Below are 19,947 nucleotides of genomic sequence, written 5' to 3' on the forward strand. Positions count from 1 at the left end.
TCAGATCAGCCGTGGGGTGGCCAGCAGGAGCAGGGAAGGGATCGTCCCGTGGATGCAGCTCTGATGAGGCCACACCTTGAATCCTGTGTTCAGTTTTGAGGCCCGCACTGCAAGAAGGACATTGAGAGGCTGGAGCATGTACGGAGAAGGGAACGGAGCTGGGGAAGGGTCTGGAGCCCAGGGGTTGTGAGTGTGGCTGAGGGAACTGGGACTATTTAGCCTGGAGAAGAGGAGGCTGAGGGGAGACCTCATCGCTCTCTGCAGCTCCCGGAAAGGAGGTTGTGGTGAGATGGGTGCTGGGCTCTTGCCCCACGTAACAAGAGATAGGATGAGAGGAAATGGCCCCAAGTTGCACCACGGGAGGTTCAGGTTGGAGGTCAGGAACGGTCTGTTTCCCCGGCAGAGGCTGTCCAGGGCGGGGGTGGAGTCTCCATCCCCCAGGGGTTCAAAAAAGGTGTAGGTGCGGCACTTGGGGACATATAACCATAGAATCAGAGTATGATTTGGGTTGGAAAGGACCTCACAGCCCATCCAGTCCCACCCCTGCCATGGGCAGGGACACCTCCCACCGGATCAGGGGCTCCAAGCCCCATCCAACCTGGCCTTGAACCCCTCCAGGGATGGGGCAGCCACCACTGCTCTGGGCAGCCTGGGCCAGGGCCTCCCCACCCTCATGGTGAAGAATTTCCTCCCAATGTCTAATCTAAACCTCCCTCGCCCCATTTACAGCCCTTCCCCCTTCCTCTGGCACTGCCAGAAGCCGCCGAGGGTGGGGGCGCGGAGCGCGGGGCGGGGCCAGGGACTGGTAGGCGTGGTCAGTAGCTGGTGGGCGGGGCCATAAGTGACGGGGACGGGGGCCAGGGCTGTGTGGGCAGGGCCAGGAGGGGTGCTGGGACGAGACGCGGCGTTCGGGGAGGGGCCAGGAGCCTACGGGGGCGGGGTCAGGAGCGGTGGGCGTGGTCATGAGGGGCGGGACCAGATGCGCGCAGTCACATGCGGGCGTGGCCATTGTATTGGGAGCTTGGTCTGACGCGCGGGAAGGCGGGGTCGGGCCGAGGCGCGCGCGCTACCCTCCGGGGGGCGGGGTTCCGGCTGCCCCGCCCCTTCCCGCCGTGCCCCGCGCGGGCTGAATGGGGCAGAGGCAAGATGGCGGCCAACGCCAACCCCGGTGGTGGTGGTCTCGCGTTGTTCGAGTGCCCGAGCTGGTAAGTGGCGGGGCCCGAGCGAGGCGGCCGGCTGGGACCGCTCCCCGTGAGGCGGGGAACCGGGTGGGATGCAGCCTCGGGAGCCCGGGCGGAGCGATTGCCCTACAGGGGCTCTGGGCCGTGGGGGGCGGGGTGGGGCGAGGGGAGCGGATTTCAGCTGAAAGAGGGGAGGTTGAGGTGAGATCTGAGGAAGAAATGTCCTCCTGTGAGGGTGAGGAGGCCCTGTCCCATTTTTCCCAGAGGAGTGATGGCTGCCCCATCCCTGAAAGGGCTCAAGGCCGGGTTGGATGGGGCTTGGAGCCCCTGATCCGGTGGGAGGCGTCCCTGCCCATGGCAGGGATGGAACTGGATGGGCTTTGGGGTCCCTTCCAAACCCAAACCGTTTCATGATTCTATAGTACTTTGTTCTCTCGTGAGATCTCTCCTGGAGCCATACATCCATTTCTGGAGTCTTCAGCACAGGAAGGACATGGAGCTGTTGGAGCAAGTCCAGAGGAGACCAGGGAGATGATCCTAGGGCTGGAGCACCTCCTGTGTGAAGACAGGCTGGGAGACTTGGGGTTGTTAAGCCTGCAGAAGAGAAGGCTGCAGGGAGTCCTTAAAGCAGCTTCCAGTACTGAAAAGGGTTCCAGAAAGCTGGGGAGGGGCTTTTTACAAGGGCATGGAGTGACAGGATGAGGGGGAATGGCTGTAAATTGGAGGGGAGAAGATTTAGATTAGACATTAGGAAGAAATAATGTCCCAGGTTGCCCCGAGCAGTGGTGGCTGCCCCATCTCTGTAGGTGTTCAAGGCCAGGTTGGATGGGGTTTGGAGCCTCCTGATCCAGTGGGAGGTGTCCCTGCCACAGGCAGGGAAATGGAACTGGATGGATTTTAAGGTCCCTTCCAACCCACCCCATTCATTGATCTGACTTGAAATTTTGCAGTGTTTTTTGCCTAGCATTCTCTCATGGCAGTGTTCCCAGCTGGTGGTGTGTTCAGTGGTGAATCGCAGTGACTCCTGCCTGTGAAGGCTATGGATTGAACAGCTGGAGAAGTGTAACTTGTGAAATACTTTGTGTCTGTAACTTGTGTGCTACTGCAGAACAATTCCTACATAAATACCATCCGGAGGCAGGACTGCAGCGACTGTAACTGTGCTGCACACATTCCGGCTTCCACAGGATCTTGTGGCCAGGCAGTGTTCCTTACTGCGCCCTTGTGGACCTGCATTGGTGTTGAAGCCCAGTCCTGGGCTGAATGATGGAGAAGTGAGGGGGAAGGGGACTGGGACAGTGATCCCAGCCGGGTTTTCACACCCAGAAGGGAGGGGGACATGTTCAAGTGCCAGCGCCTGCTCTTTTTTGACATTCCTAAGATTTCTGCTAATGCATTTTTTGCAACCTGAATGTCATTGTACTGTAACATTCTGAAATCCTTCTCGGGCAAAGCAGAGATTGTGTGTGGACCCCTTGGACATTCCAGGCAAGCTCCTCATTTCCTTTGTACCGCTATTGTGCCTATGAACTTTGTAGTGTTTTTTAGAGACAAAGTTTGGTCAGCTCTCTGTTTATAGCGCTGTAGTCCCCGATTGTCATGTGTACCCGTAGCAGTTTATATTGGTGAAATATTTGGGTTTGTGTGGAAAACCTTTAACATTTTTCTTTAATGTTGCTTTTGAAACAGCTCAGCTGTTGTTTCTGAAGTGTGAAAAACCTCAAACAACCTGCAGCAGGAAGCTTCTGTGGAAAGCATCCAGTTGCCATGTTCATGTTCTGCTGAATGGGACATGAAAGTGGGAAGTGTTAGGTAGTTACAGCTGGTGCTGTTCCACTGCCTCATCCAGGGGGAACAAGGAGCTCTTCTAGCAGTGGATTTATTTACTTCTTATTTATTTTCCTGCAAAAAAAGTAGACTATTTTAGGTGAAAGCTTTCCATGGTTACTGCTGGCATCTATGGAATTGCAGATTCTAGCTTTGAGTTTTGTTTATTGCTTTCAGAGCACGCAGTTATGATGTCGATAAGTGATGAGTCCTTCACCAGCAGGATCCTCCACAGTGAAGATGGTTTGTAGCGGTAGGCTTGGGCCAATAGTTGCTGTTACTTGATGCTCTGACTTCCAGAAGGTCCCAGCGTAAAGGTGTCATGCAGGATCCTGTGTGCCTTACGCAAGCACTAGGGTATCTAGGTAGGTAATGATGTCGATCTTTGTAGGGAGTGCTTTTGGTGACCAAAAGCCATGGAGCTGCAGAGAGTCTTTATGGTCGTCAACAGCTTCTTCTGTAGTGAATGCTCTTCAATCTCATCACCTATATTACAATCAAAAGCTTTACCTATCTGTTTTTCTGCTTCTAAGTAGAGCTGCTTTGGGGATTGCAAACACCCATCACAGGAGAAATAGATCTTAAATAAAATCAATGAAAATAGCTTTTTTATGTTCTTGTCTTTAAATTGTTGCCCATCACTGTGTCTGTTCTGTCATGATGTGGAGAATGGTCGAGTATCCAGCTCCCAGAAAAGAAAGAGTTCTCTACTGGTTGTCATCAGTTTTAAGTTCTGACTTTGATTTAGTGTTCGTGCTGTTATAGGCTATTTCTTCATAGTCCCTAAAATATGGATTCTCTGCTTTCCTATGTTACACCAGCTAAAGACAAGTGAAAAATAATTAATGCTCTCTTCATAGCACTTGCTGTGCCAGTACATGTTTATGCATGCACCGTAATTCCTTCAAAGGTGTTATCAAGCGCACAGGCTGTGCATTTAACATTGCAATGATGTTGGAATAAAAATGTTGCCAGTACTTTCTATGGATTAAAATTCAGCCACACCATGAGGTTAGAAAGTACCTTTAGTTGACAGTTATATGTTCTAGTTCTAGTAAGACTTTGTATACCCTCAGAGGTGGGTTTAGTGAGTAAACGTGATTTACATGAATCAGTGATGGTCTGGGCTGTAGTTTCCAGGTGACCATCAGGTGTTTACTAGATACTGCCTGGCTTTCCTCTTGTCCGAGTTTAACTTGCATTCAGGGTTGTGAACCTTTCTTTGCTTTCTATCTTTGCTTTCTTTCCATCCTACCTCGTTAGTTGGGATGTCCGGCTGCTTCTGCAATGTACATACATTTGAAATCGTGTGTTTTAAAGGCAGAAATTGTTCCTCTCCAGTATCTCTGAGCCAAGAACAAGCTATTCCTGGCAATGACTGGGCACAAATGGAGATGAGCTCTTGAGTTCTGGAAATTCCACCCTGTCCTTGAAGGTGGGCGTGAAGGTGTGCACGGGAGTCATGTAGGCCAAGATTTTTAGGAAGAGGCTAAATTTGGGCCTCGGAGTCCACATTTAGAAACCTAAATAATTGACCTAATTTTAAACTAAAACAGTAGAATGAAGGTTGTGTTCTGTTTGTGTCCTCGACAGCCACAGCGCTGAGTTTCTCTTTAGGCTGGGAGGACTCATCTCAGAGTGACAGCTGGGATCCAGCAAGATGGAGCTGTGCTAACCCAGTGTACGTGGTCAACGTTGCACTGGGCTCTGTTGAGGAAGTGCTGTCAGCTACCTGGTAACACATTGTCCCCGCTGTTCAGGGCTTCCAGCTTGTGTCACATCCCAAAGAGTTAACAGCTTTGCCCTCTTTTTCCAAAATGTTTTATTGCTCTTACTAGTGCACTTCTTCCAAGGATAAGCTCACTTGAGTTTTTCTTCTCTTTGTTGACTGCCTGTCCCTGCTTTTTCCCATTGTTCTGTAGTTCAGCAGTAGAGGGTTGGCCACCAGGGCCCGAAATAACCTGTGCAGGTTCCTCACAGAATCACCCTTTTATAAGGCACAGGGCAGCCTGCTGGCCTATAGAGCACAGGGGGAAGAAACCTATCTTTGTGTTTCTAACACAGTAGAAAGGATTTGTGTTTGTAGGTATTTTAGTCCTACTCTGGAACTTGTTTTGTTCAGTGCATCCCTCTGAACTATTTTGTTTCTAATCATTCTAAGCAGTAGGTGTCTGCCGTAAGGCCAAAAAATCCATACATGCAGCTGTTGTGGGAAAACCTGAACTTCGCTGTGTCCCGCTGCCGGACTGTGGTGGGAGAACTAAATATTCAAGGCAGGGAAGGAGATGTACTACTTTGTCAGGTGAGCCACCTTTAAGACTCTTTCTTTCAGAACACAAAGGAAACAATGTTCCAGTTTGAGCTAAAGCAGAATCAATTCCCTAACTTGTTAGTTAAATCTTTTCTAAGAGACTACATTTTGTTGAAGTCAACAATGGGTTTTCAGGCAGTGTCTGCTCCCTGCAGTAATAATGCTGAATAGTTACAATATCACTAGGTAATGGGATGGATGATCTGCAGAACAGCTGTTGCTGGTAGGAACCAAGGACATCCTGGAGCTGGTAGGCGAAAGGGCAGAAAATGGTCACCCATGCAGGGAGGGGCAGACAGGAGAGGTGACCCAAACCTGACCAACTGAGCATTCCGTGCCATATACCTCATATTTGGGATAAAGCTGAGGGATCACGAGAGACAGGCCCGCTTTGATGGCCAGTGTCCAGTGAGGACCTGGTCCATCTGTCTGTTCCTGATCCATGCTCTTGTCTGCTGCTGAGTCCAGATTGCTCCCCCTGCCTGCCCCTCCCAGCAATTTGGGGGTTGTATTTGTTTGTATATATTATGTTATTCTCTTAAGAGTTATCTTTCATTTATTGCTGTTGTTTCATTAAAGCAGCTTAGTTTCCAACCCAGGACTCTCTCCCTTGGTTCCCTTTCCCTGGTCAGGTGGAACTGGGACATAACTGCCCAGTTCAGCTGCCCACTGAGCCAGGATGAACGATCGAATGAGGAGTTCATACAAGCACTGTGAGTGTGGGACCAGTTGGCTCTAAGGAGGCAACAGTAGAGGCTGTGGGCTGACCCTTTAGTGTTGAGGGTTTCATTAATTGCCCTAACAAAAGTGACTGCCGCGCTCATTAGTGACACCATCATGGTCAACATAGAGGCTAGAGTGTTATCCAGGCTTTGGGGGATAATTTGAAAACCAGAGCAGTGAAAATACGGTGAATTGCAGGAGTGTGAGGTGGAAAATAGGGACTAAACCCAAAAACTTTTTAAAGCCAGAAGCTCGCTGTTCAGAAGTAAAAGGACACAAGCGGATATTCAGAAATAAAAGGGAAGCGCACAAGTGCATGGGCTAATGGCAGCAAACATCAACCATGAGTAACATGTAACTGTTCAAAACCAGATAAAAACATTATACCCAATGTGTAATAACACGTATCTGTGTGTAAGGTAGGGAAGTGCCAGTGCTATTGAGAAGGCACTGATGAAGATGCCCCGTCTGTGTTACCTGGACTTAATAAAGCTCAATCCAGACTGAAACAGTTGTGGTGGGAAAATTCACTTATAGGAAAACAAGTCTTTGAGAGAGAACAGAGTTTCAGTTGTCCAGTAAAATAAACATAACTGGTTTTCAATGGCTGAAGTATTTTTGAAGAGAGATAGTATTGGGGATTTTTTTTTCATGGCTGGAGGGAAAGAACAAAAAATTTAGGCTGGAAATCAAGCTGTCGGAGTTCACAGGGCTTTGGAGCAGCGTCCTGTTAGGCACAAAGGTTACAGTGTGATGGCCTATGGTAGCAGTGCTGGTTCTGGAGGGCCTCTCTTCCTCAGAGTACTGCAGGTAAATTACACTTCGAACAGACCTGTTCTCACTCTGAAAATGTGGAAATAATCATATCAAATAACCATGACGTTGTTGCTCACTACTTCATATTCATTTTCCTATTTAATTCAGGGCCATTTGAATTAATTGTTTTGATGTCATAAAAAATTGTGCATCTCTAATAGAATATTTATGGCCCTGCCCTCAAGAATTAAATTTTGTATACGATTTCCAAATTTCGTTGCGTTCCATGGAGACTTTGTTCCCGAATGAGTATCCAAGAGAATCAGAGTCAACCAGTAAAATCAAGTTCTGTGTGGAGCTTGTAAAGGAGAAAAGGAGAAAAAGGAGTAAGGAGAGAGAGAGAAAGGAGAAAACAGACCTAGTGCCAAGGTGAAACTGAGCAAATGCTTTCATACAAATGGAATGTGTTGTTCAGTTGAAGCAGCGATGCCTCTCATTAGAAGCCTTCCAGCAAATATTCCTAAAGCACAGCACGAGTGTTTGTATTCAGGAGAGGTCTGTAATCAGGAAGTTTGACTTTTTAAACTCTTTCTTACAGCTGGAAAGTTGGTGAGAATTCTCTTAATGCTTCTGAGAGAGGAGGCAATGATAAATGCCTTCTGTAGCCTGTGGGTTTTTAAAGTTCAAATGCCCTACCCCATCGTATTTCCTCCAGACATAACAAAGTTGGATCAGAATTATTGGTCTGCTCTTTATCCAGTTCTCGTCTTCCATATGGGATGGCATCATTCTGCATGAGCTAAAATAATAACCCAAAAAATTTTTGGCCTTTACCTTTGTCATAAATACCTCCTCTATGTCGGAATTCAGCCGCCTGAACCGATCCCAGTGCCAGCCTGCTCTTGGGTTCTGTGGTGGGGACACTGTGCTTGGAGAGGTGTGTGACTCATTTCCATCACTGATGCACAAGGTCAGCAACAGTTTCATGTTCAACCAGCATCTTGGTAAGAGGAGGGTTTTTCTTTATTCTCATTTCTTTATAGAAAAAAGCATTGAAAACAATGTCCCAGAGGGTTTTCTGTCAGGCTCTAATGGTGACTAGTAACTTTATGCGCGAGCCTGAAGTGTTCATCCTCTTGAAAGCGCTCTCGGCTTTGGCCATCGGCAGCAAAGGGGTTTGTGAGCTCCCGCTCTGTCTAGGTGGTCAGATTTAACACCTAACACCAGACCTGATCACCACAAAATTCCTCATTTTCCTTTGTTAATTTACAGCTTAATTCCTCAACATAGGGTGACAGTTCTTTATATAAGTGATGGCAGTGACGGAGAGGACACTCTCCTTGTTTTCAGACTCAGGGCTCCTTGCTGCTTCTGTTTCAAGAAATAAGGAATACACTAGTTTGTAGCACTCATTAAGAGGACAAAGGGAATGGATACTTGCCTGGGGTTTTCCAAGCTTCTGAAGTGAGGTACTTACTTATTTCCCTTGCATGAAGCCATCTGTCCGTAGTGGTTATCATCCTTGTGCCCTTCTCAGCAAGAGAACCAGAACTAACAATGTTTTTGCATCTTGAACACTGTATTTTGTAGTTTCTTCCTTATAGTGTCTTCGCTTTGCCAGCAGTCAAGTGTTCCTCTGAACCCAGTCATGGTGGCTCTGGATATTTCCTGCATTGCAGTGAGGAGCCTGGAGGTCCTGGTTGTTTCCATGGTTGAGGTGTCTTTCTCCAGCGCATATGAGCACTGAGGAATGCAGATTTTTGGTTTCTTCTCCAGGATGTTTTCCCAAGCAGTAGCTCACTATCATGAGATTCATTTGCAGCAGTGCATTCTGATTTGAGTTTCCTGCAAAACTGTTGTCATAAAATGTTTTTTCTTATTTGTTTGTTGGCTCCGTTTTTCCAGACTGCTTATAAACATCTCAGAGCCCTTGCAAAGCCCTGCTCTGTTCTGACTTAATCATTTACATTCTGCCACAGATCAGTGTTTCTTTTCCTTGTCACGCTTTAATTTGCATTAGACCATTTGATAATTTTGCCAAAAGCTTTTTTACAAATGGCAGTTTGCAGTGCTGAGAGCCTTGTTTACATCCTCTTGGTTGTCTCCAGTAACTATGATACATTGGGTGATGCTCCTGGCCTGTTCAAAACCCATGTGAGTGCTCTCTCTGGAGTATTATTTTAAAATATTCAATATAGAATCATAGAATGGTTTGGGTTGGAAGGGACCTGAAAGTCCATCCAGTTCCACTTCCCTGCCATGGGCAGGGACACCTCCCACTGGATCAGGAGGCTCCAAGCCCCATCCAACCTTGCCTTGAACACCTCCAGGGATGGAGCAGCCACCACTTCTCTGGACAACCTGGGACATTATTTCTTCCTAATGTCTAATCTAAATCTTCCCCCCACCGATTTACAGCCGTTCCTCCTCATCCTGTCACTCCATGCCCTTGTAAAAAGCCCCTCCCCAGCTTTCCTGGAGCCCCTTTCCCTACTGGAAAGCTGTTTTAAGGTCTCCCCACAGCCTTATCTTCTCCAGACTGAACAACCGCAACTCTCCCAGCCTGTCCTCGTACGGGAGGTGCTCCAGCCCTCCGATCATCTTTGTGGTCTCCTCTGGACCCATTCCAAGAGTTCTGTATTCTTCCTTTGTTGGGGGTTCCAGAACTGGATGCTGCACTCCAGGTTTGGTCTCACGAGAGTGGAGCAGAGGGCAGAATTGTCTCCTTTGACCTGCTGGCCATGCTTCTTTTGATGCACCCCAATCAAAGCTGTAGGAAGCTGTACTAGCAACAGTTAGCCCAGGCTCCTCTCTAGCCTAGAGAAGGAGCAACTAAGAGATGTATTGGATGTCTTGAATAGCAAACAGAAGGTCTGTAGGAGACAAGCGTTTGCTGTCCTTTTGAGGAGAAGAACCAGAGTTTGCAAAATTAACAGCAAGCAGATTTGTGGCCAAATAGAAGAGAGAGTGCTCAGCTGTGTGTAGGTGATCTGTGAAATTGTTTGTATAGGATTCAGTGAATGCATGAAGTTTACATGGGTTCTTGGAGCAATCCATGTAGACAGCTATGGAAGAGGTAGCTGAGGAGCTCTTTTGACTTGGTAACTGTTGGAAAGTTGGAGAGTGTTCCTGTGTGAGGCGCCCTGTGCTGGTTATTGGAGGTGGCTCTTGTTTTGCAGGGAGTTTCTTACTCTGGGTTGATTGGTTTGATGGGCCTGATACGATTGCACAGGAATGTGAAAGATACAGAGAATTTTTGGAGTTGTACGGAAGCAGCACTGCTCTCTTGATTAAACAGGGCACTCGTTCTGCAATAGAAATGGTCTAAGGGAACAGGAATACAGGATTTGGGATCGCTGTGTAAGCAGCACACATCTCGTATGCAAGTTTTGAAGATTGTTGGTTAAAGGAAAGTTCACCTTTCAATAAAAAAACCCAAAACCCACTAACGTCCCCAAACCACAACATCCCATTTAGAATATTTTGAGTATGTAACTCCCCGGCTGTTGCACAGGTAGTGATCAACAGTCTCAATTCCCTTCTCATTTCTCATCATCCATGAATTTGCCCACTTGCTCTTCAAGAAGGCACCTGATTTGCCTAATAAACAGCAGTTTTATCCAAACACCACAAACTCCTTTCCCAGGACATTCAAATCATCTTAAATGGAACAGAAACTATTTCAGTGCTTGGTTGCGTTCTGTCAAACTAGGTGCTTTTTCAGTGTGGTTGTTGTCATCTTGGAATTCTTACAAGGGCTGAAAGGGGCAGATTATGTGTAATTCAGAACAAAGTTTGTCCTTCTTTACTCCAAGAAAAATGTTTTGCTGGCTTTGGAAGAACTATCCTGTCCCATATGTCACATTCCCAAAGGGTAAACCCTGTGGAGCATCAAAGTGCGGATTAGGTGATTCTGTTCCTGTCTGGCTACTCATTCTGCTCTGTAGTGAAGTTTCTACAGCCCTGCTCTGCAGCTTCCTGAGCAGGGGAAGTGGAGAGGGAGGTGACGAGCTCTTCTCCCTGGTACCCAGGGACAGGACACCTGGGAATGGTTCAAAGCTGCACCAGAGAAGGTTCAGACTGGACATGAGGAAGCATTTCTTTACAGAGAGAGTGGTCAGACACTGGAATGGGCTTCTTGGAGAGGTGGTTGATGTCCCAAGCCTGTCAGTGTTTAAGAGGCATCTGGACCATGCTCTTAGTAGGATGCTTTGGCTTTTGATCAGCCTTGAAGTGGTGGGGCAGTTGTACCAGCCAATCATTATAGGTTCCTTCTAACTGAAATATCTGTTCTGTTCAGCCAGTTTGCCAGTCAGAATTTGACTTTATTGTATGTGGCTTCCACATCACTCCTGAAACATGATTTAAAATTAGCATCACCAGTTAATACTTCCATTTCTCTGGCAGTGAGAGCTGTTTAAGTAGTAGATTGTTAAACTGTTAAGTGTGGAAAACCAGTATTTGGTGTCTCTGAGAATGCTTGGCTCAGTTCTATCTGGGGTTTGCAGTTTGATACTTCTTTTTATTAACTCTCAAATTTACTCATTCTGACACAGCATTCCTTGGACTCAGTGAAGAAAAGCTCTGGTGTGGGACGTTGTCACAGTTTTAGCTCCAGCCTGGCTTGAATGGTAGCTAAACACAAGCAGTTGTGGGCCTAATTCCCTCCCTGCCTGGGGAAAGGGAAATGAAAGAAAAAAGACTTGTGGGTTGGTAACTAAAACAGCTTTAATGAAACAATAATAATAAGGAAAATACTATTAATAAGAAAATAATAAAATACATACAAATATATAAATTGTACCCCTCTCAATGACTGTCACCGCAGATGCTGCAGAGCAGGCACGGGGAGAAGGTGCTGGGCTGGCAGCAGGATTGAGCTGGACACAGGAACACACGGATCTGGGATCAGGGCAGAAAGACAGACAAGGTCCATGTTGGGCAGAAGCCAGTGAAGAAGAGAGAGTCATCTTTGTCACCTATCATTTTTATCCTGAGTATGACATGTGTGGCATGGAGGATCGGCTCTTGGTCAGTTTGGGGTCACCTCTCCTGTCTGCCCCACCTGGCAGGTGCCACCCTTCTCCTCCCCTTTCCACTACAGCTTCACCAGCTCGAGGACAGCCTTGGTTTCTATAGGAAAAGGACTACAGGAGAAGGGGTGCAGCAATGGCCTTTCTCCATCCCAATGCCCTGTGTGATCCCTGCCGGAGAGAGACACTGTGAAAAATATACAGTGAACTTTCAGAATGTGAAGTTACTCAGACAACGCTGAGCTGAAGTTGGAAAATTGATTCTACTTCAGCTCAAACCAGAATAGATGGGCCCTCCCCTCTGATCCAGAGAGTTTGTTGATGATACTGTTGTGGTCCTCTTCTTCTTGCCAATCAGCCTCATTTATTCTCTGGAACGGCTCTCTTCTCCCGAGAAGCCTTTGGTGATTCAGTAGGCAGTTGAAGCAAACTCTGTCTCAGTTAAACTTATTGACTTGGTGATCACTAGTCCTTTTGCAAGTCTTATTTAACGTCGCTTACAGAACGCTGGCCTACATGTAGAGAGCGGAAGCTATTCAGGCAGCAGGGGCTGTGATGCACGGTCGGGAAGGTACAGAAATGCTTCATGTTTCTCAAATGCCAGTGCTTGTGCTGGAGCCAAGTTCTGATGTGAGATCGTTTGTCTTGGAGCAGGGCTGAGCCTGGCTGTCCACGTGTTCTACAGAGAGCCTGACCTCGAGTAACTCGCCATCCTGCTGAACAGAGCAGGAAAATCAGTTCAGTGGATGTTTTAGCACAGTCTTTAGTAGGAGAGAAGTTTTGTGTTTTGAGTATTGGAAATAAGAGATGAAAACCTGCTCTCGTCCAACAACACAGTACTTCTTCCAAACTTTCTTCTAGTGGATTTCTCCAAGAGATTATCTTTCAGTGTTTTATTTCCCTGATGCACAAGATAAGGTGTCTGGTAGGGCAGCGCATGTGAGGAGTTGGTGGTGCTTCCAAAGACAGCCATTATTTCTGATCCTTGGTGACCCTGGAGCGAATGTGTTTTCAATATAGAACTGGAAGATCTTTACACTTTTTTCACTGAAAGACTTTTCAAGTCTCTAACCTCAGCAGCCTAAGCTGGAACGTTGATTTAGTTTGTTTTGAAAGGACATTTCTGTAGCAGAAATTATTTCTGTGAGTTTATTTTGAGGACATTGTAATCAGCATTTAAAGCCTTACTGTGGTCAGTGGCTTGCAGGCATAGGTAGACAGGGGAAATACTGTGTGCAAAGGATTCTTAGGCAGAAGGTGCCAGAGAATAGATTGTTCAAGCACCTTAATTCATATCTGAAGGTACTGTATTGTGCTGCTGCTGGGCTTTTTCTCTGTGCTCAAAAATGAAGGTAAAAGCAGAGCAAAATAACAGCCAGGGCAAAACTAAAAGTAAAGGTGGTAATGAAAAATCAGAGATAGTGTACAGCAGAAGATGACTGACAGGATTCAGTTTACAGAAGAGGAAAGGGGAGCTTTACCATGAATAATGAGTACGTTGAGGATGTTGCCAAAATTATTTTAGGACAGGCTGAGCATTGAGTGGCCAGGAGGAGATCACTGAAAAGAAAAGCAGAGGCCAGATAGCATAAGTTCAGACTTACTTGTAGAGTTCATTTGTGGAAAGGCTTACCTGTTTGGAAGTGGAAGAATGGTGGGGAAAGCAGGTTTGTTTGATTGCAAAACAAACGTTATTGGGGAAATTATCAGAAACTGTGTCCCAGAGTAACAAGAACTTGGCAGTTTCAGTGGAGGGAGAAAACTGAGTCTGTCAGCACTCAGGGGCAGGAAGAGGAAACTGGCCATGAATCCATGAATGAAACCTGTCTGATGAAAAACATGTGCTGAGATCTGAGGGGAGCACAGGAGGAGACTTAGGGATACCCAGAGAGCCTTCCTGTGTGGTCTGGGGGCAATACTTCAGTGGAGGCAGCTCCCTGGCTGCACTGGAGTGACTGCAAGGGCCAATCCTTGTGGAATCATCAGACAGACTATGTATCTCCTTTGGGAGCATTTTACTTGCTAGTCTTGCCCCCACACCACATAATCCCCTTTCTAGGAAGCAGTTACCTAGAAACCACTGCTAAGATTGCCCTGGAGCTTTGCAAAAGCTCTGCCTTTACTGCCGCTATTTGTGCGTCCAAAAGAAGAATCAGTATCAGCCATATCCACCGTATTTGTGAGGATGGCACTATCCGCAGTCTTGGAGAAGGGCTTGGTAAGAAGACTCACGGAAGTCCCACTGGCATTTTCAGGGGCTAGAGATATCTGAGCAGACGTGTGTGATGGATTTGGAGCAAGAAGGGAAAATGCCTGTGCGATACTTGAGAAAGTAATGAAGTAGAAATAAGAGAGACCTGTGTTCTTGTATGAAGTTATTTAGGATAGTGTGTGTAGTAACCAGCTGACCTGGGGCACAGAAGAAACCCTCACATTGTAAGGCCCATCCCAGAAACGTGAACATCTGTATTTAACACCCTCAAACAACTTCAATTACAAGTGAGTTTGCTTTCTTCTCCAGCCATGCTGAGAAGGTCACTACTCATTGTTGCTGTTCTCTTGGCTTGCTCTGTGCAGGGAGCAAAGCAGTCAACAGGAATGTGGGAATGGGATCTCTGTGGGTGTTCTCCAGAAGGGCAGCGCTGTGGCTAAGAACTGGGTCACCGCTGTTGCCTAGAAGACTGGTCCAGCCGTAGTGACAAGCAGCAGTGCTGGTATCAGTGAAGAAGTACTGGACATGTGGATTTTGAGAGATCCAAGCAGAAAAAAAAAAAGGATTTGCTCTCAGCAGCCACAGGTCCTGTGTAGTGATGGGCATCGGTACCACACTGGTGTCCTGGGTCTGAGCACTGTCAGTACCGAGGATGGTTTGATGCTGCTGATCCTCATGGAGTCTTCTGCATATTAGTGTTGGTTTGTCTTCTGCTGCCAAGCCTCGTGTGCCTCTGTGCTATTCCAAATGGGAATAGTGCTATCTGGAGAACCTTCTTCCCTGGAGATGAGCAGGGACAGAGCAGTGGGACTGGGAAGCCGAGCTGCTCTTTGGTGGAGGATGTGGTGGAGGAGAGGTGTTGTGTCATGGGGTGAGAGTCCCTCTGCCAGCTGATCCTGAAGTCTCTGCTATGGTACCAGTGTTGGCAGGGAGGGTTGAGGTGAGTGTGGAGGAGCGCTGGCTGCTGGGCAGCATTGTTATAATGCCACAGCGGTGTGTGGAGCCCCTGTCAGGTGTTTGCCATTACCAGTTTGCCTTTACCTAGAGGGGAAGGATAGTAAGCGTTTCTGTTCCTCTCCGCAGCAAAGAGTAGAGATCTCCTGGTTCGAAGGTAACGTGAGAAAGCAGAGCCCTTGAGCAGGCCCTGAGCTGCACTGCTCATTTTGTAAATCAATAATTTTTCATCTGGGGAAATTCCTGAGCAAATTGGCTGATGTAGTTGCCAAGCCACTCTCCGTGGTATTTAAAAAGTCATGGCAGTCAGAAGTCCCTGGTGACTGGAAGAAGGGTAGAAAAGATGACCCTGGGAAGTACCGACCTGTCAGCCTTCTGTGCCTGGGAAGATCATGGAACAGATCCTCCTAGAAGCTATGTGAAAGCATATGGAGGGCGGTGAGGTGATTAATGGCAGCCAGCATGGCTTTGCCAGGGGCAAGTCCTGTGTGACCAAACTAGTGGCTTTGTATGATGGGGTTACCACAGCAGTGGACATGGGAAAACCAACGGATGTGATCTATCTGGACTTTTGTGTCCTTTGACACGGTCCCCCACAACATCCTTCTCTAAATTGGAGAGAGATGGATTTGATGGGTGGCTTTTCGGTGGATAAGAAATTGGTTTGGTGGTCATATTCAGAGAATAGTGGTCAATGGCTCAAAGTTCAGATGGAGATCCGTAACAAGTGGTGTCCCTCAGGGGTCTGTTTAATATCTTCATCTGCTGCTGTTTAATATCTTCATCAACGGTATAGGCAGCAAGATCGAGTGCACCCTCAGCAAGTTTGCAGATGACACCACACTGAATGGTACAGTTGGCACTGGAGCAGGTTGCCCAGGAAAGTTGTGGCTGCCCCATCCCTGGAGTTGTTCAGGGCCAGGTTGGATGGGGCCTTGGGCGGCCTGATGTAGTGGGATGTCCCTGCCCACGGCAGAGGGGTTTGAACTGGATGATCTTTAAAGTTCCTTCCAACCCAAACTATTCTATGATTGTATGATTCTAAGTAAACCTTGCACCTTGCAGTGCTTTGCGTCCTGTTGGCTCCATTCGTATTGTGAAACATTGTATTTTGTCTGCTGTCAGAAGAAATCTGCAGGGAAAAGAAAATTACAGGATTTTCATATTTTGCCCAAAATAATTCTGCTTACATTCACGTAGGCTTGTTCTCTAGCTGTAACAGAGCATTAGCTCTAACACTAATAAACTTCTAATTAATTGTTTTGACGTTATATTTTCCTTTCCTTGTTTTCCAGGGCAGGGAAACCACCACCTGGCTTACATCTGGACGTAGTCAAAGGGGATAAACTCATTGAGGTATGAAAATAGGTTTGTATGTATTTGCTGTATCGCTTGCACAGGCACCCGCAGCAGAACATTTCCCAGCATTTTCCACTCTTACACATAAGTATTTCCTTTCTCTCTCTCAAATTCTTTCTCTTCAAATCAGTTTGTTTTGCTCTGAAACTTCAGAATGAAGGGAATTTTCTTGTACTCTAGGACTGTCTCATACCATACAGTTCTTCCATCAGTTGTCTGCCGATGAGGTGCGCTGCTTGAAGGGATACAGAACTGCAGCACTCAGCTGGCGAACACTTTGGTTCCTGAACGTTAAACCTGTCCTGGTAGAAGGGAGGAAAAATAAAATGTTTGTAAGGGAAACATAATGTTTTGCAGAGGCTTGTTTCGCCCAAACGTAATTTTGTACCAACGCTGACATCTTGCTCCCTACTAGGTATTTAGGTTGGAAGTACTGGACTGCAGCCGAAAGGCACCTTGATTAGAAACTGCAGAGCAGAAACTCAAATATCATGGGAGAAATCTCAAATACAGAAGAACAAGAGTATCAACTCTTCACCTTGTACTGCTGGTTTGAGATACTGATCGGTTTGGATTTTATTTGGTTTCACAGTGAGGTTAACTGGGCATCCTGTAGTTGGCGGGAGTGTTGCCCTGAACTACAGTATGGAATGAGTATGGGTTCTCATCTCACATTCTGGATCTGCGAACAGTGTTGTTTTTATTAGAGCAAAGGAATTCGTGTGGTGCCACCTCATGTCATGTTTTGTCTTGTATGAATACATATCACACTAAAAGCAATAAATTAAAAAGAGCCTCTTTAACGCAGTTGACGGGGACGACCCATGCAGCGGATGTGCGTTAGCTGTGGAGCCAACTTTTCTGAACAGAAGACTAGAAAATTAAGAGCTCAGTATTAGATCAGGAAAGATTTAGGTACCTCAACATCTTGGCTGTTTTTTTAATGTGTGCTACCGCAGGAGCATCAGACAGCATTGAGTGTTCTCTCTGGTGTCTCACAGGACAGATTTGCTGTTTGGAGTTCAGTGAAGTGACCAGAATATGCTTTGCATAGGGAAGCAGATGGAGATGTCAGCAATCAGTATCTCACAAATAAGTTTGTGTTTTCCCAGGCCAGAAATCAGTAAAATGAGGATTTTCTTTCTGGTCTATCGCTGTTGGATTTACAGACCATTTCAAGAGAGCACTTTTACTCTGGGTTTGAAGACAGGAATTGGCAAAGCCAGTCTCGACCTAAAAGAGGTCTTTGCTCAGCCTTCGTTTGGAAGGGCCTAGATACTGACACACATTTACTGCCTCTTTACAGTAGCTCATTATTTCCTACAGGACGTGGCTGAGTTGGTTCATACCCGCTATGTGGACTACGCAGGCTCTTCTAGGCACTACAACTTCCAAACCCTTTGCTTTGTATTTGTCTTTAAAGCAAGGACCGTGTGTTCTCTCCTCACGGTGCTGTTAGGTGTCCAGACTCATTTTTGGTGATCAAGGAGCTGCAGTCGGTGCTGCTCAGCTCAGCCTGCTCACTGCCGTCCCAGCCGCAGCAGCTGGGGTAGGGGTTGTACCTTGTACAGGGTTTGCAGGTATTTCTGTCAGTGAGCAAAGCCAAATGTGGTGACTTGGAGTTTTTTGGTATGAGGCAGGTGGCCAAGAGTAGTGCAGCCTTGCCCTCAGGAGACTTATCCTATGAAATCAGCTTTTTCTTATCAGGTTTCTTTTGGATTTTTGAGCATGGAGAGAGAGCTTTAGGATGAACGAATTTCTGTAGAGCTCTCTGCTGAATTAATCCTCAGGTGGCAGGAAATTGTCTGGGAGTCCTGGGCAGGACTGTACAAAGAGCAACAAACTGTCATACAGCAGCTGAGGATGCACCATTGGTTTTGGTGGTGGATGTGCAAATTTGGAGTTGATAAATTAACATCTGGGATTATCTTTGGCTGGCGTCAGACTCTGAGGCTGTGCTGCTCAAAGGTTTTGGACCTGCAGGAGGCACAAGTTGGCTTTGTAAGCCTGGGGTCTCTCTCTTTGGCCAGGAGGGTGGTACAGACATCCTGATTCCCTCTTCCTACCACTGACTCTCCTAATAACCCAAAAGAGGTTCTTTTTGCTGTCGTGTGGAGCACTGGTAACAGCCAGTGCCAGTCTGCTTTCCACGTACTCTGAGGTTCAGTAGAGGATGCAATCACGCAGAGGTTACAGAATGACTGTGGCGTTTGTGTTTTGCCTCCTGAGTCTCTAGTGCTGGCTCGGTGGTGCAGAGATCAGCAAGGCCCAGCTTGCCTGCCACACAGTGTGTGATACACGTGCCAGGTGCTGTGGCAGGCGGTGACCGGGCCAGGCTTGCATGTCCATCACAGGCCTGGCTTGCTGTCACACTTCAGTGACTGATGTAAGCTTTGGGAGAGCTGGCTTGGTGGGGAAGCTCTAGCAGACCATTCCATGTAGTGTGCCTGCCTGCTTCTCTGGCTGCTTTGTGGCCTCACAGCACGTATGGGTGATGGCTGGAGACCTCCAGACTGGAGTGGTTTCAAGAGTGGTACTGCCTGTGTGGGAGCTGCAACAAGTGGACGGCATTTGAATGTGTTCCATCTGTTTGGTACATGTGGTGAATAGTTTTTCAGTTTTGGTTCTTATAGTAGACAGCAGGAACCAAGAGCGAATGTCATCAGTCTGGTGGGTTATGGAGCACTTGATACTAACCGAGCCATCCGTGCCTCGGGCCCTGCGCAGAGGTCCGGGGTGCACCTTGTGATTGCTGGGTCTGAAAAGTGCGACAGTAACACAAGCCATGAGATGTATAAGCTCAGTGTATGAAGGAAAACACTGGGTTATAACTCAGAGGCACAGAAAATTCTGGAAACATTATCTTGGGTTTAAGGCAATAAAATTATTTTCTCTGATGGTTTGTTGTAATATTTCCGAGTTATGAATTCCTTTGTGTCTTTGCAAAATCTCTTGAAGCGCTGTCAGGTGAGGATGGTTTTGTTTGGTGCATAATGGGTGAAAAAGAGAACTTAGAAGATGCTTCTGGTTTCAGTTGTGAGCAAGAATGAGAAAGTGTTGGACTTGAAATGGTACTTGAAATAGTGAGATAATGGCTCACAGATCTGAGCCCTGAACTGTGGAGTGAGGAATCGGCTCTTGAAAATCTACTGTTTGCATCAGAGTTGTATTTGCACAGGATTCTTTTTCAAATACACAAGAATAAAAGAAAAAAATAGCGCTCATCCTTCTCACCAGGTAGAATAGTAGAATTCTTCAATACAGACATCCTGATTTTGGGAAGATTCAGGGCACCAAACTGAATGAGTAACATGAGACACAGTTCATATGTCAGACACATAATGTTGGACACAGATCCATTGCTGTGAGGTTGAATCCCAAGCGAACCCAAGCAGATATCAAACGGTGCACTGTAACACACGGTGGTGGTCAAAGACGGAGAGCTGGGAGAAGCAACTCCCATCTTAAAGGCAAATATCAGTGAGGCTAATGGAGAGGTTGGGATTGATGAAGGCTTGCAGGGAAGAGCACAGCAAAAGTACAGTGGCATGAAGAGTGCACAGAGAGGAGATTGATCTGTTTACAAGGGGA

At 46.8% G+C, this 19,947-nt stretch overlaps 1 protein-coding gene and 1 non-coding gene across 2 annotated transcripts in view; both read left to right on the forward strand.

The window, feature by feature from the left end:
• Positions 1 to 1,055: 1,055 nt before the first annotated feature.
• PPP1R8 (protein phosphatase 1 regulatory subunit 8) overlaps positions 1,056 to 19,947 on the forward strand; it is a 28,071-nt gene continuing 9,179 nt past the window's right edge. Inside the window, exons 1-2 of the mRNA XM_054086244.1 lie at positions 1,056 to 1,205; positions 16,293 to 16,353. Of these exons, the coding sequence (XP_053942219.1) occupies positions 1,147 to 1,205; positions 16,293 to 16,353 (120 nt within the window). The 5' untranslated portion in view covers positions 1,056 to 1,146. The remainder of the gene's footprint in view (positions 1,206 to 16,292; positions 16,354 to 19,947) is intronic.
• Positions 19,037 to 19,202, forward strand: LOC128854337 (small Cajal body-specific RNA 1). Its single transcript, XR_008453375.1, has one exon. It is a non-coding gene; the product is annotated as a small Cajal body-specific RNA 1 (non-coding RNA).

Source organism: Cuculus canorus, chromosome 22 (genome assembly GCF_017976375.1).
Source record: "Cuculus canorus isolate bCucCan1 chromosome 22, bCucCan1.pri, whole genome shotgun sequence".
Taxonomy (NCBI): Eukaryota; Metazoa; Chordata; class Aves; order Cuculiformes; family Cuculidae; genus Cuculus; species Cuculus canorus.